At 47.8% G+C, this 17,888-nt stretch overlaps 1 protein-coding gene across 2 annotated transcripts in view; it reads right to left on the reverse strand.

Annotated features, from left to right (window-relative positions):
* PHKA2 (phosphorylase kinase, alpha 2 (liver)) overlaps positions 1–17,888 on the reverse strand; it is a 76,015-nt gene that overhangs the window by 23,414 nt on the left and 34,713 nt on the right. For both annotated transcript variants that reach the window (XM_008579869.1, XM_008579862.1), the window contains exons 11-17: positions 13,495–13,590; positions 8,460–8,567; positions 6,645–6,723; positions 3,974–4,108; positions 2,934–3,043; positions 1,616–1,760; positions 1,147–1,225 (exon numbers count right to left, since the gene is read on the reverse strand). In XM_008579869.1, coding sequence (XP_008578091.1) covers positions 1,147–1,225; positions 1,616–1,760; positions 2,934–3,043; positions 3,974–4,108; positions 6,645–6,723; positions 8,460–8,567; positions 13,495–13,590 — 752 coding nt within the window. The remainder of the gene's footprint in view (positions 1–1,146; positions 1,226–1,615; positions 1,761–2,933; positions 3,044–3,973; positions 4,109–6,644; positions 6,724–8,459; positions 8,568–13,494; positions 13,591–17,888) is intronic.

The raw sequence follows: 17,888 nt of genomic DNA on the forward strand, positions 1-17,888 counted from the left end.
TTTCTCAGAACGTATTTGTCATTAAGTAATGCATGATTGTATTATTGTATGACTCCAGTTATCCGAGCTATCTAGAGTAGTCAAACTCATAGGGACAGAAAGGATGGTGGCTGCCAGGGTCTGGGGGGAGGAAGAAATGGGGAGTCCTTAAATGGGTACGGAGTTTCAGTTTTGCAAGAAGAGAACTGAAGATCTGTTGTACTTAGCACTACTGAAATGTACACTTAAAAATGCTTAAGATGGTAATGTTATATGTACTTTACCACGATTTAAAAACAATGATAGTGACTTTGCTGTAGTAGCAGGGTCCCTGGGGTGGGAGAATGTGAGAAGAAGGTGTGACTTCAACTCCCCAACACTTTTAGCAATGGGCATCCCATCAGGGACCAAATAGAAGCCTCCCTGATCCTTCGAAAGGCCACACCAGGGCAGGCTACACAGCGAGGTTCTCTTGGGGCCCTGCTGGCATATCCCAGGGGGTTCAGGGATTTGAGGGCAGAGCTATAGAGAAATCCTCTGCCTTGTGACAGTCAGAGGGCACAAAGATGGAAGGGATTTTCCTGGAGGGTGAGCCCACTATTCCTTAAGGCGCTTAAGCATAAAACCTGGGAGCGGCTGTTGTGTTCTGGGCCTGGTAACCAGAGTGGATGTCATTCCACTGAGGGTGAGAGGACAGTGCTCTATGCAGGCCCATTCAGATACTCTGCTCTGAGGGCCACTGAGGGATCTGTCAGGTTCTGTGCATTATTCGTAAGGCGTTTGCACATTCCACTCAACAAGTGTTTCTTGAGACCTGCTGGATCCTAGGCACTGGCTGTTTTCTTCCATGTCTTTTAACAGAAACATACACAGCTCTCCACAAAGGCTGTGTTCCAAGAAGAATGCTCCTTCAGAGAGACTTGATATATTGACCTCTCTGTGCCTGGGGCCCCCGGCACCCATCAAAGCTTAAAAGACACCAACTGAATGCTGTTTTAGAGATGATTCAAGTTTCACTCGGACTGGATCAGATAAGTTTTAACTTCCCACTCTAAAATTTCATGCTTATAGGTTCAGCAATTAATAAGAAAAATGGGAGAAGGGCAGCTAAAGACTTTAAGAAAGATCAATGCTACTCTTATTAAAAAAAAAAAAATCACAAATTACCTAGCTCCGCCAAAGTATCCGTCCTCTAGTTTTCTAATTGTAGAAAGAACTGCAGAATGAATGTCTGAGCCATCATTTACTAAGGGGGAAAAACAGTGATGAATTAGTTTACTTAATCTAGAAATACTTTTTTTTTTCCTGGTATGCACTGAAATGTTTTCATCAACACACTCTAATTAAAATACTTATGAGGGCTGGCTGGTTAGCTCAGTTGGTTAGAGCACAGCCTTGTAACTACCAAGGTCAAGGGTTCAGATGCCCGAACCAGCCACTTACCAAAAAAAAAACAAAAAAAAGAAAAAACCCCCAAAACCCACAAACTTATGGCATAGAAGATTCCTGACAAGAAACCAAACTGCTAAGAATCTACTTCAGTACTCAGCTCTGTCCCTGGAAGCTGTTTTAAACATGAGGAAAAGGGCCCACACCACCCCTGGGGCGGACCCCCAGATCCAGTTTCCGGAGTTACTGAGCATGGTGTGGGTGATGGGGAAGGTGAGTGTGGGTCTGCCCGTCATCCGCCAGCAGGTGCACAGGTAGGCCAGCTCAATCCTCAGCATCTCCACCATCATCTCGTTGTCCAGGGCCAGGTAGAAGTGATGCTGGTCAGTGAACTGAAAGTCAGAACAGGCCAGGTCAAAGGCTGCTCTTCCTTTATCTCAAAACACCACTGGCTGCCACCCAGGGCAGCACTTATCTTTGAGTTCTGCTGCCAGGGAAGGGGCTCCAGAGCTGGCTTGAACCCACCTGACCATGGGGCTGCTCCCCTTGAGATCAGGCAAATCAGTCTGTCCCCTGCCCAGGGGCCATCACTACATGAGTGCGGAAGGGAAAGGGGCACTGCTGGATTAATTTTCGGCTCCTCAGATGGGCATTTAAGCACCTTGCCCAACACTGCTATCTCTGAAAGCAAATCAATAACTCCTTAATCTCTACTCCTTCCAGGGCCACTGGGTTCGGAGATGCTTTCTAAGTGAGGGCACTCAGAGCAGGTGAGAGGTGGAAACTGTTTACCAGACTGATGGCCTGATTAATATCAACTAAAAGCACTATTGCCTGATGTTGATGAAAATCCAATTGTTCTCCTGGCCTCCAGACTAGTGCATGCTCAGCTCTGGACTGAAATGTGTTACTGAGGGAAAGAATTCACAAGATCTGAGCGAGCACATGGGCTAGGATGAAAAAGAGCAGCTGGGGGCTGCTGACCTAAGACCCCAAGGCCAACCGTGTGCCCAGGTAAGTGGGGGCTGTGCCCCATGCTGACAAAGTGATCCTACCATTGGTTTTTCTAGCTGCCCAATGGATGAAAAATGGTTGGCATGCATTTCCACAGGACTAGTTTTCTTTGGGAATAAAAACTGAAGATAAGTTTCATAATCAGTATATTTGGTGTCCCAGTTAAGGGGGCTGGGGACTGAAAATCAGCCAGCTGTGTGTTACACAGAGGGTCTGACAACAGGCTACATAAGGCTTGGGGATTATTGCAACTAGGGGCACGAGGACTGCCAGTCAAGTGACATGTCACTAGCAAGTTTCTAAAGCAGCATGAATTTCACTAACATTCATGATTGAAAGTGATGGCACACTTGATTCAAGTCAATCAACATTTATTGAGCACCTACTATGAGCAAAGAATTGTACTAGGTACTGGGTGTTATTTTATAAGTCTCCATCTGAACCTGTGTATGCAGAATTCTGCCATTTTCAAAGTAAAATAGCTTACCAGACAGAAAAGAGAACTTAATAAAAGGATGCTTGTTGGTTTGCTACTGGCCAGCTCAGCTCACCTGGGGTGTAAAAGTAAAGATTTGATTCCTAATCACATATAGTTTAGAGGTTCCAAGGACGCCAATGTGCCGATAAGGTCGCCCACTCAATTTCATATTCTTATTTCGTCCTGTTTGAAAAATAAAAGAGAAGTTGGAGTTATATGAAACACAGTCACAAGTAATCTGAGCGACTTAGGTTGAGGCTAGGCTTATTTTTATGTTGGACAACCCACTTTGGAGTTTGGTTTTTCTTTTTCTTTTTTTGGTGGCTGGCTGGCTGGTACAGGGATCTAAACCCTTGACCTTAGTGGTACCAGTACCATGTTCTCTCAAGTGAGCTAACTGGCCAGCCACCAAACTCCAGCTGAATATAAAAAGAAATCCCATCCCCCTTCTTCCTGTGCATGTCTGTGAACAGCATCTGGTTCAATCCATATGGAATAAAACTATTAAAAGGACTTTATTAACATTTACTTTTTTTTTTTCCTTTTTGTCTTTTTTACTGACCGGCAACGGGATCGCAACCCTCGGTGTTGCGCCCGCACCGCGCTCAGTCAGTGAGTGGGAACCGGTCTCCACATGGGATCCGAACCCTCGGCGGGAGCGCCGCCATGCTCCCAAGCGGCGCACTCTCCAGTGCGCCACTGGGCCAACCCAACATTTACTTTTAATGTATGTAGTATTGAGCCATATACTAAACAAAGTCAGATTCTAGAAAAAGTAAAGAGAACCCCCTCCCATTTTAACGGGTAAATAGGCATTTTCTGATACTACAGATAAAAATTATAAACATTATCAAGACACAAACGACTCTTCCAATTGTGAATTTTCAAAGGTGGCTCCTTATTTAACCACAGAGCTGGCAAACTGTATGGCCTACTTCTGGAGGAACCTTCCGAACAGGCGTGAGAAGAGCGTGCTCGTTCACCCACTGGAACCACCTGCTTTAGAGCTTCTCCCAATTCTTTTGACCTTACATATGTCGCAGTCTCCCTCAGACTCACACCTAGAACGGAGGTGTCCCCTTGCCAAAAATGCTGACATGTCCCCAAACCTACCAAGCTTGGCATATATGTGACTAAGAATCCGGCCTGGCTGGACTCGAATAGGATGAATGTCTGCGATGCTCTGGACGTTTACCCCATGCTTCCTCAGCAACTCCTTAATGTGGTTGTTCTCTGCCAGAACAGCGACTGTGAACAAGAATGCAGACTGGGCCTCAGAGTGAGCCTCTCGCCCCTCACCCTGACAGGCGCTACTGGTGGCTCTCTCTTGTCCTGCCAATGACATGTACCTTAGCATGCTCTACAAGCACTGGCCATGGTCATCCTGCTGCTCTTCCTGGTTCTCTCTGTCCTTGCCACCCCTCAACTCCCGCAACACATATTTATCCAGTGCCCTCAACATGCAAGGCAGTCTCATAAGAGACTTCTAGAAATTGTCTTCAATAGGTCCCAAGCCAAATTACCCCATCTCAAATATATCCTGCCTCCCTCTGGGTCTGCGTTTGTTCTAGACCTGTCCTGTGCCATTTCACCAGGGTCAGGAGTGGAAATGGCTCTGCTCAGGAGATGCCAGAAGCCTGTGCCCCTGCTCCCGAAGGGCAGGGAACAAAAGAGCAATCTAGTGGAGTCTGCTCGCAGGGGATACTCTGACTGAGGAGGCAAGAGGGAGGTGACATCTGCCCCTCCAGAGAAAGGAAATGGGGCCTGTTAGTGGGGATATTGGTAGAAGTGGGGGCAGTCTGGCCCACCCAGAACCACAGCACTGGGCCCTGCTGGTGGGGAAGAGCCAGCCCAGAGCTGGCCTGGGCTCCGTCTCCAGGGGGTGAGGCTGGGCACTTGGCTTACCTACAGGCAGGAAGCTCAGAGTGCCTGGGACCTGGGGGTGGGCCTATGGGGGAGGGAGACCTTCACCTGGGGTCACATTAGGGATCAACTAGGCCACATCTGCTGTACTGGAACTGCCAGCCTTTAGGAGAAGGGACAGTGATTTGACAAAGGGAAAGAGTCTGGGGACGGGACGGGAGAAGGGGAGTACAGCCAGAGAAAGCGGTTGGTGCCATGCTTGGCTGCAGCAGAGCCTTCTGCAGGGAACTGGAGGGGTTGGGGCTATACTCAAGCCAGAAGAAATGGCTCAGTCCCACCACTGTACCCACAGGCTGGCAGGGCCTGAATGTACAATACATATAAATACCACTGAGAGCTAAATGTCGCCTCCTTATATTTCCATTGCAGTTGGTGTTTTAAAAGTATTTTAATATCCATGATCTCATCCGATCTTCATAACAAGCCCGGAGGGCAGCCTTCCATGCTTCACTGGCTGTTTACTGAACCAGGACTGACACCTAACCCCCAAGGCCCCCAGCAGATGGGAACATTAGCCATGCAGGACTGGGCAGGTGGTATCCCTTAACATCTGTCTCTTCTGAAGCTTCCAATGACATGCCATAATCTACATTTATCCAAACCACACAGTGGCCACTCTCTGGAGGAGTAACCCTTTTCAAGAAGTGGTTTGGATTGAGATCTGGGAACCTCACAATCCAATCCAGCTGTATGTGGGTAAGTTTCTGAAACTGAACTTCTCTGACTCCGTGCCAGACCCTCTGATAATTTCTATTCTGTTCTATTCTATTCTATTAAACAAACAAACAAAAAATGCTGGTCAGGACCCATCAGAGTGTCCCAACCTGCAGCTGGGAAAGCAGTCTTGTAGATTTAAGGTACTAAGCTCAGGGACCATGGAGTCCAGCTGATCAGTCTCCCTGGAAGTCACAGAGGGGTTGGCACCTCCAGCAGTCAGCTCTGGGTCCTTGAGTGAGCAGGTGAACCTCCAAGCCTCACATGTAAGATGGAGATACAATCACAATCGTCTCAGAATGTCGTGCTGGTTAGGTGTGTCTGGTGTCGGGACTGGCGCACAGTACTGACTGGGTAAGGACTGCGGCTCATCTCATTGTGGCACGAGTGTGTGCGGTGTAATGCGCCAGCGGCCACAAGGAGGAATGCTTTTCATTTGCTCAATCGTTTCTTTCCCTGTATGTGCATACATGTCGATCAACACAGAAACTACAAGAATGACCTTGTCCCGAAGAAGTGCACGGTCTGATGTAGGGGCAGTAATGTATATGCCTTATTATACAATGTGCTATGACATTAGATGGTCTATGAGGCACGAAAAATGCTGCGGCGCTGCTGAGAGGTCCTCTGTGAGTGGGAAGGTAGGAGGAGGGATCGGTGCGCTCCAAGAACCTGTCCCAGTAAGAGCCCAGTTCACTTCCACGCTACCTGAGGCACAGACAGGTGGAGCCACGCGGCCCTGGCTGGCATCCACCTCTCTGGAAGAGAAGCTGGCTAGAGAGGAGGGAGAGAGGGGAATGGATGCCCCTCACTTGGTTCTAAGTTTTTACCAGGCTCATACTCTATCTTCCGAAGAATAACAGTAATGGAAAATGGTGCTCAATGAAACATTTGTGTCCCAGTTGCAATCAAGGTTTGGATCAAAGAAAACAATTGCTTTGTAGAAAGTAAATTTGTGGTGGGGAAGGATGTCATTGCCTTTGGGAGCTACTGAGTTATATCAGGTATTTCACGGATCTGCTATATGCTAAAGCATATGCACAGACACACTTTTTTTATTATTAAATAAGAAACTAGGGAACAATTTGAATTAAAAATAACATTGGTTTTACAAAGTTAAATATGAATAGTAAACACGCTCACAAACCTTGTACTACAACATCAGGTTTGACTGAAGTGGAAAATCTTCTATTTAAGGGATCAATTTCACCAGTGGCAAGGAATCCCTATGAAAAGAGGAGCATTAACACTATGAAATATTGATTAACTAAAATTTTACCTTAAACCTAAGTTTGAAAATGAAATATTTTGGGGCTCAAAATACTCAGTATTTTTTCTTCATATTTTTCAAGTTGATCGCTATTTTCTCTGTAACAAAGTAGACCATTCATATTGCCACTGACAAATGTGTCACACTTTTGGCACCTGGCTCTCCAGAGGTAGTCAAATCAACAGCACCAGGTTGTGTGAATGAAGAGAATGGTAACAGAGGCTCCCTGAGCTCTTCCTATGTGTCAGGTGCCGAGCCAAGCCTCTGCATGTGCACTGTCATGTTCAGGCCTCCTAACAGGTAGACGCTATCAGCATCACCATTTTACAGGTGGGAAAACTGAGGTCATGCACCTAAGCGAAGTGGCAGAGCCGGACGTGGCCCAGGGCTGACTGTTCTGAAACACAAAGCTCCCTCCCCTTGCAAAGTGTGCTCTTTGGACATGCATCTCCTCACACTTTCTATAAAGGATCTGTGCCCCAAGAGAGGGGATCAAGATATTCTGGGAGTTCTGAGGAGAGACTGGGCCCGATGCAGGGCCAAGATGAAGGCCTTTTTTTGGAGAGGAGGAAGCAGGGAGCGGAATTACTCGTTTCCCATCTCACTGACACAGAAATCAGAGCTGGAAGGTATCATAGAGATGATTGAGTCCAACCTCTTCACTTTACAGATGAGAAAACTGAGGCCCAGAGAGGTTAAGAGACCTGCCCAAAGTCACAGAGCTAGTCAGAGACGGGGCTGGCTTTCCAAAGGAGATATATGCATTTTTCTCTACTAATAAAGATGAAGTGTAAAACACAGTTCCTACCCCCGAGGACATGCCCACGGAACAGGGCTGACTAGGCATATCCACGAAACAACTGCTCCACCTGAGCAACTATAGCTCTTGAGGGCTGCTTCTCAATACCTTAATTTGGTCTTCTTGTGCGCACTAGGAACCCAGCGGCATGCTGACCCACTGCCCCCTGCCCCATCTCTAGAGCCTGCCAGAACACACCGGCTGGGCCAGTTTCAGAGGCTGGTGACCCCTGGCTCTCCTCCCTGGGCTCCTTTCCCCACACCCCTCTCCAGGGGTCCAGAGTGCTCAGTCACTCACTAGGACTGAGGGATTCATTTTGAGGTGGCTCAAAAGCATTTGCATTTTAAAACAAAAGCTGGGAGCAAGTAAATGCTTACTTAACAAGAAGAAATGCGTCAAGAGGCTGTAGACTTTCTGTGGGGGGCAGGGGGCGTGTTGTGGGGTGTCAGAGGAAATAGCTGACACAAAATTCACCACAGCAAATCTGGCTTCTTCATGGAGAGAGATCTGTAGAGTCCTTCCTGTGCCTAGGACCAGGGCAGGGGTGGCTTGAAGCCAATCTAGTAGTTTCCCAAATCCTGGATCTTCCAGGATCAGATGTGCTAGTCCTCGCCGAGAAGCTTCTAGCTCCTGATGACCATCAACTCAAACAGGTACGAACCACAAACCAGGAATGCTGGCAGGAGGGGACAGGGAGTGCCAGCTGACCCTGACCTGGTTTCACGTAAATATGGACACACAGGCCTGGAGCCAACACAGTCCAGTTGACTTTAAAGGCACGAAGATGCAAACCACATTCACACCCACACCCTGCGGAGAGCCCCTGTGCTCCTCCGGGGTTCCCTGCCCCTCCAGTCAGATGGTTTCCAGCCTGGAAGCCACTAAGCCCCTACCTCTGCCAACAGCGAGCTGAGGATATACAGGGACTGGCCCCACAGATGGGGCAGCTTCCCCAGAGGAACTCTGTCCACTGTGTGAGGATTCTTGTACTCTTCATCGACCTGGCAAAGAGAAGAACCCAATGTCAGCATGGCAGAAAGTAAAAAGGCCACTGGCACCTCACATGAGAGGGGAGCATGATGAAGATTTATAAAATAGTACTCATCCTCCAGAACACTTGTACACAAGCTGGGAGAGGCCAGGGAGGTGAGCCCCTGTCTTGGGCCACATGGCTATGAGCAGCAGAGGTGGAACTCAGATCCAGGCTGGCTCTAGGCCAGTGCTCTTCCTACCAGCACACTCAAAGTGACAGGCACTGGAAGCCTGGGCTGCCTGCCTTGTGCACAGCTCTGGGCAACCAGCAGCTCCACAGCACAGGCTTACATCTGGAGGTATTCTGGGTGAAATGATCTAAAACAGTAGTCTCTAGTTGCGGCAGCACAGGCTTCACCAGATGCCAAGTCAGGTTTCTGCTATCCCACCCCCAGGGGTTCATAAACTATATGCCTATGCAAGAAAATCACCAGAAGGCGGCACTAGTTATGCAGACCACTAACCCTCCACATCCGGGCCTCAAAAAGCTGACTCTGTTGGGGGCTTGTGTCTCATGCAAATAAGCTCCAGGGCTCTTTCTGATTCACCCTGCTGGATACACATTGTAAGTTAGTCTGCAGCTCTCGCTGTTTCTAACCCCCCTGCTGACCTTTGAGTTTCCAGTCATTACAACATCTCAGTGACCACTTTTTTCCTCCAGAAAACATAAGTCAATGGGAGGAAATAGGAAACACTTATCCTTCTCCAAAGGGGAATATCACAGCATGAGGGGAGTCATTCTCTGCTTGTGGATCAATCAAATATATTTAGTAAAATTTAAAAATTTTTTCAGTAGTAGTAAACATTAAGAAAACCTTAAGTGCATAAACTGGATGGAATTAAATATCACTAGTAATCACATAATCAAATAGAATAATAGCATGGAAGGAGATTCTCTAAAATGTCATAATGGTTATCTTTGGGTTGTAGAATTAGAGATAAATATTTTTTTCTTTCTACAGAATCCTGGATGTTTTATAGCGTGCAGGATTACTTTTTACAATCAGATAGCACGTTAAAGTTATTTGAAATATAGGGCCGAGCCTGTGGCGCACTCGGGAGAGGGCGGCGCTGGGAGCACAGCAGCGCTCCCGCCGTGGGTTCGGATCCTATATAGGGATGGCCGGTGCACTCACTGGCTGAGCGCGGTGCGGCCGGTCTCAAAAAAAAAAAAAAAAATACTTTTTACAATCAGATAGCACGTTAAAGTTATTTGAAATATAGGGCCGAGCCTGTGGCGCACTCGGGAGAGGGCGGCGCTGGGAGCACAGCAGCGCTCCCGCCGTGGGTTCGGATCCTATATAGGGATGGCCGGTGCACTCACTGGCTGAGCGCGGTGCGGCCGGTCTAAAAAAAAAAAAAAAAAAGTTATTTGAAATATAAGTGGTGTTAAGAAAGATCTAGAATCGAGACAGACTAGGGACAGGCCTGTGAACCAAACTGACTCCATTTTCTCTGCAAGAGGACATTTTTGTTACTTTTCCATTCCTCAGTCATGAGACCCCCAGGGCTCATGATTACTCTATGGCCTGCTATGATAAAATAAAATTAGATAAGAGGGGAACAGATATTCACTGAGTTGCAAAAGCCCTTCTCCAAGGCTTTTTAAAATGTAACTGTTAGCTTTGTTTAAAACGCTATTACCTACCCATTCTTTCTTTTCCTCTAATTGTAAAAATTAAGTCACAGATTAACCTTAAGACCCCTTTAGGTATTCCCTCATGTGCACAAAGCTTCAAGGTGACCACTACACTGGCCCTCTTGGGGTGATGATAATGAACACCACCACCATCTTGGATCGACTGAGCAAGGGCAAGGACTGAAGCCCTAACTGAGCATGCACCCATGATGCAACCAGGAAGAACAGAATGGACCATGTCCAGAGGTGGAGAATGATGATGCTGGCCTGGATCCCTTAACCCTTTGCCCTGTAAAGGACCCTGAACAGCTCCCCTAGGGGGGCTAGCTTCTCTGTAGCTACCTCCCTTATGCATAAGTCTATCTCTTTGAATAAAGTGTTGCTTACTTTACTGCTGGGTGCATTGTTCATTTCTATGACTTTGGGACCCATAAGCCTAACTCAGTAGCATAATGAGAAATATTCGATGCCAAGAGCAGAAAGCAGACAAGATGTCTGGGTCAAAAGACAGCCTCCCTATGCCCTCCTCCTGTCCATGGGCTGGCTCTTGCCTACATGGTGGACGCATCCCTCTGCACCCACAATCCCATTCTGGTCCTTTTGCTTGCTCGCAGGTCCTCACGTGCACCAGGCCTTTGCTCCTGCAGCTACTTTCCATCCCACTGACAAGCTCTTTGGCCTGCAAGCTTGTAGTGACAGAGCTGGCATGGCAACCGCCTTTGTGCCCCATGGCCTAGCCTGGTACCTGGCACACAGCAGCTGCTCAATGCACAATTTCATTAGTCACCAGCTGTCCAGTGGAGGCCCTAGGGCTGGTGGTGCCTGCCAAGTGCATCCCATGAAGAAATGAGTGAGGCCACAATCCAAGCCACAGCCACCCTGGCCTGGGGCTATGGCCGCTCGAGGCCTTTATTCTCATTTGCACAAAGGTACTGCGGCAGCCCTGTCTGCAGGACTCCTTCCTACCAGTAACGTGGTATCTACACGTTACTGATGTGACTGAGGAACCTTCCCAGGTGTCATCTGGAAGGAGCCAACATAAAATGTGGTCAGTGCAAAATAGGGTCCAAAATTGGGGCCTCGCACACAAGCATAAACATGCTTAACAAAGCAGGATGTTGTCATGACCAGTAGAAACCCAAAGGTCAGGGTGGAGTTTAAAAGAGAGTGCGGTGCAGACAGCTCTGCTCATCAGAATGAAAGTGTAGCTTATAGCACCTGGCATTTACTACAGTTGGTAAATGTACCTTTAGGCAGAGCAGGGATGGTTATCCTCTACCATGAAATACGTAAAATACCCCTGAAGTCATTTATCTTCCCTTGCTCTGCTTCCAGGTTCCAATCACCTCCCACTACTAATTTTGTTTTGCCAAATGCCTCAGTACTGGAAAAGGGGCAAGCTGAATAGGGGATATGAACTTGTAGTTGCTGGAAAGTTACCCAGCCCCCACCCATACACCCACATCACACATAGTAAAATGAATACATTTGCAGGAGATGTAGGTTTATGACACTTAGTAAATAGCCTCGGCAGTCTCCATGGCCTGATCTGTGGGAAGACCAGGTCTTATGCAAAGGCTTGCCCTTAACTCTGAAACAAAATCAGCCTGAGAGAGCTAGGATGATGTGAGCTGTATGATCATGCTGGGATGAGGGGACATCAAGATTCTAGTGCTCAGGGCCAAAGGTCCAGGCTGGTGGGGTGAAGTGAGACCACCAGGAAGGATACAGCCACCTCAAGGGGCTGCCCAGGGGATCTGGGAGTGAACCAACTGGCTGGATGGGCTGCTACAAATGCAGAAGAATTAAATGCTCCTAGCAATGGAAAATTCTACTTCTCACAGAAACTCAACTGCTTTCTTTGATTTTCTTGATCATTTAATTGATTCAATTATCTAACACATAATAGGGCCTTCTAGATTAAATAAGGTCCAAAGTAATATAAGGTGGTACCACCATTTTTGCCTTAAGGATCAAGTATCAGACTTCTTTAAAATATTTTTTCTAGGCAAAAGTGGAGGGTAGTCCACTATACACTGCCTTTGGAAGCCCAGAGAGAGCATCCACTGGGTAGCTATTTCCTTTATCTGGAAATGTACCACCCATTTGAAGGCAGTGTGTAGTTGTGGGGAGCCCTGAACCTGAGGTCTAGTCCCAGAGCGGAGCCTAGTGCTGTGTGAGTTTTAACAGGTTCCACAGGCTCTCTGAGCTGAGGCAGATATTTTCAAAGATCCCTGCCGTGCCCTTGACTATGTGCGTGTGGGCCTGATTCAACCACACAACACCTAGACCGATGTTACTGCATGACAGGCTTCGGTTGGGTTACAACCTCCTTCAGGCACTGTCAAGTTACAACCTCCTGCAGGCTCTATCAATTTTGGGGTGGGCATGGCTCTCTGAAGGCCTTTTCATCCCACAAATGCAATAATGAAGATTTGAAGCATCAGATACACCTGAGGGACAACAGCCTTGAATTGAGAATTCTTTTCTTCTAAACATGAGGCACTTACAGGGAAATATTCCTGCCAAGATCTACAGGTCTATCATGACCCAATTGAGGGAAGTGGATAGAATAAAACTATCTTTTTGGAACTGGACATTTTCTCTCTTCCTGGTGTACAATGGCTTTTAACTGATTACAGTCATGCACCACATAATGACATTTTGGTCAATGACCGACCACACATACGACAGTGGTCAGAGCAATAGGCTATACTACATAGCCTAGGTGTGCAGTAGGCTGTACCATCTAAGTTTGTGTAAGTGCACTCTATGATGTTTACACAATGACGAGATCACCTAATGACACATTTCTCAGAATGCATGCCTATCATTAAGCGATGCATGACTGTACTCAAACTCTAGCTCGGGAACTGCTTGAATCAAAGGAAGAGATTCTCAACTATCCCTATACATTGGGGTTCTTATGCGGCGGAAATGTGGAAGAACATGGTGCCCAAGTGTTTTGTGCTCTTTAGAGTTCCTTCTGCCTGGGGTTGGAGGAGGGACAAGTATATTCTGAAGGTCTTCAACTGCCACTTCCCTGGGACACCCATGGTCAAGCACGTTCCATGAGTTTTTCCAAAGCCATAACTCCTTGTGATCGACAGGAACACTACTTGAGGCATTAGAAACCACTTCTCCTGGAGAAAAAGTGTTCGTGAGGTCTAAAAGGGGGATGAAGAATACCAAAAGGTCAAGCATCACCTCACTTAGCTCTAGATAAGCAGCATAAAGGGCCCTGGTCCCCCCGTTACCTTGTTAGGCAGGATGGCGTAGAGCTCTGGCACCAGGCGGATCCCGTTCTTGCCTCTGATTAATATTCCCTCCAGGGCCTCTTGGTACTCTTGGACCTGGAAAACAGGCCCATTGCCCAAGGTATGAAAGAGGTCTGGGTGCTAATGCTTCAACAGCAGTGCAACATAGAAAAACAATTCTCTTGGCAACAGATCAGACACAGGGCAAAAAAAGGTGCAAACACCTTCGGTTGGAAGAGTGCTGGAGGAACTCTGGCTGACAGCAAACATTAGGAGGAGCTGAACACAATCGGATGTCCCCCCACCACTGTGTCTAAGCTCAGCCCCACCTGTCTAGCTTCTGGGGAAAGGGACGGGGCACACCATCACGCAGTAGCCATTTCTTCCTCAGAATTCCCAGAGGACTCACATCTACACCGTGGATCAGATATCTTTCCCTTGCTGTCTTTAACCCATAATTTAAATATGTCACTCTTAACGTCTCACACATTCACATTTTATCGCATCAACTAGATTCTAAACTTCTTGGGGTGGAGGCCATATCTTAAGCTGCACATCCCATTTCCACCTATCAGTATTTTCCACTGAAAAGGCACGCATTCAAACATTTAAAAGGAAATGTGTGTACCATGATCCCTGCACACCAATTCTTAGGATGTATCCCTTGGTATAATAAAAGCTGTTAAGAAAACATTTCCATTAAATTTAAAGGCAGTGATAAAAACAATGTATTAAAAGGTAAAAGAAGGAAGGGAAAAAGCCCATTGGGAAAATAGAATAGTTTAATTGGGGCCCCTCACCTTGGTCCGGTTGGGGATGGTGCAGCACAATCTTTGTAAGCAAATTGTGTGTAGAGGTGGAGTTAGTGTGCCTGCATGGCGCCACAGTTTGGCTGGTGTCTGCCTCAGGTGCCTGCTGTGCGTGTCCTTGCTCTCCAACCTACGGCTTCCAAGGACCTGTTTGCTGGTTACCTAGCCCATAGACCTGTGTGTGAGGGGTCTGGTGACCCAGCCTGGCATGTGAGGGGTCTGGAGACCCAGCTTGGCATGTGAAGGGTTTGTGACCCAGTCTGTGAATGGTGTTGAGGGGTCTGTGAGCTCCAGACCCAGCCCTAGCTTGACAATTGGCGTCATTGGCAGGATTACCAGCAAGTAAAAGAGCTTGACAATTGGCCCAGCTGGCAGGATTATGGGCAGGTAAAAGAGCACAACAAGACCTTGACCAGCCATCCAGCTATTTAACACATTTCTTCTTTGGAGAGCCTAGTTAAAAGTCTTCCAGATCTCATTTTCTTTTTGTTTTCAATTGATGGATGGCAAAGCATGACCACAAATGTATCATTTTAAAAATGTTATTGAGCAACAAGTGGGAGTGAGGTTCCGAGAGGCTTACCAAACAAGACACTAAGCACAGTCATTTTTCTCTCCTTAGCTCCCTTGCCCCCATAATTGTTAAGCCTATTCACAACTGAAATTCAAAGTCAATTCTTTTGAGATCTTTCAATTCTGGGATAAAAAGACAGAAAACATAAGAGCCAAGATAATCAGTAAAGCTGAAAAGTATCAACAATGGGTGGACATTAACATTTGAAGCCCCTTGGCATGCCTGAGCAATGGAGCTTTCAAAAGCTAAAAGGAATCTTACATTGCTCACCCCCTCCCCTCTTCCCCCAACCATGTAATCAGGATGGGTTGAAAAGATGGCAATGCGGCTGAATCGTTCACGGAAGCTTCACAAGCACAGGTATGTTCTGCTCAACAAAGTATGCTCAGGGCTCAGTGCAGTGCATGGCACCAAGCAGAAGCTAAGGAAATAGGTCTTGAACAAATTAGCGTTGCATTAACAAATACCTACTGAGCACTTACTATAAGAAGAGACACTTAACAGTGAACCAAGTGAAGGAGGGAGGGGTGGCTGGGAAAGAAAAGAATGACCTTGGCATTTAAGAAGAGGGGAGAGAGAGCATGGCCTGTTCAAAGGACTGAAAGGATTATAGTGCACTTGGATCACAGAACTCAAGAAAGGAAATAAGTAGTAAGAAGTTAGGCTAAAGTGGTGAAAACAAGGACTGGATCACATGGAACCCTACAAAACACACGAAATGCTTGTACTTCATCCCAAAAGCAGTCAGAAAGCCATGCAAAGCTTCGAAGCAAGGCAGTAGCATAATCTAATTTGCCTTTTAATAAGATCACTCTGGCATGGGTGTGGAGGATGGAAACAGCAGGGAGCAAGGCTGGAGGTTGGGAGACCAGTTAGGAGGCTGTTAACATGAAATGAGATTAATCTGAGAGCAGGCCTAAGCTAGAGTTAAAGACAGCAAAACCATTGGATGACCTGGAAAGAGCAACAGCAACAACAAAACCTGTTTGTGATATAGACTGTTCTTTGGTGGTCCTTTATGAACCATGCCTCCTGGTACTCATGCCCCTTGAATATGAGCTGCCCCTTTTGTAGGATACCGTGGGCACTCAAGCGGGGGAGGGGGAAGGCACTCCATGGCAATATGGCACCCTTCCGGGTTCTTCTCCGCACTGAAAGCCCGCCGGCGCCAAACCTCAACCAGTCACAGGTCAAGGCCCACCTCCCGCCCAACCCCGTCCAATCAGCTACCGCCCCGTCCACCCCCTATCCAAACCCGGAATGCATCTCCCTCTAAATATACGCGTGGTCCTTGAATAAAGCGGAACTTCTCTGGTGAACTGTCAGCCCGGGTCTCACGTGCCTCCTTCGTCTGTGTGCCCTTTAATTGGTGCCGAAACCCGGGAAGGAGTTCACCCCGCGCCAGGGGACTCCTTCCTCGGACTCCTCTGCGACCCTCCGGGACTGACGGTCTGCCCTCGTCTATTTTCTCCGGCGCTGGCTTCCTTCACCCACCACCGGCTCATCTGTTAGGGAAGCCCCCTTTTCATTTTGTCAGGCTTGTAGATTATTTAAACCTTCACCCTAATCACATTCCCCCGGCCCGGAGGCTAAGCCCCCATTCCTCTGTCTTTCTCTCACTCCTTTTAACCTTCCTCCTACTGGGCCCTGGACCTCCGCTGTCCGTCAAAACCCTAGCGTGCTAGGTCCCTTCTGGCTCCAGGCAAATTCGCCTAAGGGAAGTGAGGGTCTAGGTGACGACCTACACCCCCTTCTCTCCGGGTTCATAACTGAACCTCTCCCTTGAGATCAGCGCGACTCATTGGGGACGCCCTCTGAGTCCCGTCTTTCTCATCCAGCCGAAGGACTCATCTTTAATCCTCCTCTGACTTCTCTCCTCTAAACCTTTTTTTCAGAATGGGAGCTTCTGCCTCCTCACTTCGGGGCGATTCACCCTTACAATGTCTCTTAAACAACCTCACCGCTTTATCCCTCAAGCCTGACATTAAACTCAAACTCCTAACCAAATTTTACACACAAGATTGGCCTTATTATCCTCTAGATAACCAAAATAAGTGGGCCCCTGAGGGCACACTCGATCCCGATATTCTCCGGGATCTCTTTAATTACTGCCAGCACCTGAAAAAATGGAAAGAGATTCCCTACGTTGAGGCTTTCCGCCTACTTGCTCAAAATCCCTCTTACTGTCTCACCTGTTCTCCTTCTCAGGTTCTCCTTGCTTCCAAACCCCCTCCATCCTCACCACCTCCACTACCCCCTACTTCTGATAATTTTGACTCTGTGGACAAACCCCTCCATACAGGTCTCCTCCTCCTGTAACTCCCTCTGCTCCCCAACCCCCTCAGTTAACTTCACCGCCATCTTCCGCTTCACTTAGCCAGCCCGTTCTCCCTCCTGCCCCCTCCTCCCGTTTCTTCCAGCCCCGCCTCGCTGCCATTTTCTGTCCCTCAACCCCCACAAGTGACTCCGCCGCCATCTTCTCTCACCCCATCACTTCCTCCACTGCCATCTTTTGCCCCGCCATTTTCTAGCCCCACCTTGCCGCCATCTTATTCCCTGCCGACTCCTATTTCACCTGCTCTGGCGCCTTCCTTTAGCTCCCCCTGTAACTCGTTCCCGAGGACTCCTCCCTTCCTCCACCATGGCTCCTCTCCATGAGGTGGCTGGAGCTGAAGGGGTTGTTAGGGTACATGTTCCCTTTTCATTAGCTGATCTCGCCCAGCTGGAAAAGAGGTTAGGGTCCTTCACCACCGACCCCTCTATTTACATTAAAGAATTTCAGTGGGTCCTTCAGGCATACAGTCTCACACATCATGACATCTATATGCTCCTGGCCAACACCCTCCTTCCCGAGGAATGCGACTGTGTCTGGGGCGCAGCTCGGAGCCATGCAGATGAAATTCACCGCACAAACCCTGCTCTCCCCATTGGCCCCCAGGCAGTCCCTGAACAGGATCCACATTGTGATTACAACACGCCACAGGGGATCCAGGCCAGAGATCACTTTAGTT

The sequence above is a fragment of the Galeopterus variegatus genome, unplaced genomic scaffold, assembly GCF_000696425.1.
Source record: "Galeopterus variegatus unplaced genomic scaffold, G_variegatus-3.0.2 Scaffold82, whole genome shotgun sequence".
Lineage (NCBI taxonomy): Eukaryota > Metazoa > Chordata > Mammalia > Dermoptera > Cynocephalidae > Galeopterus > Galeopterus variegatus.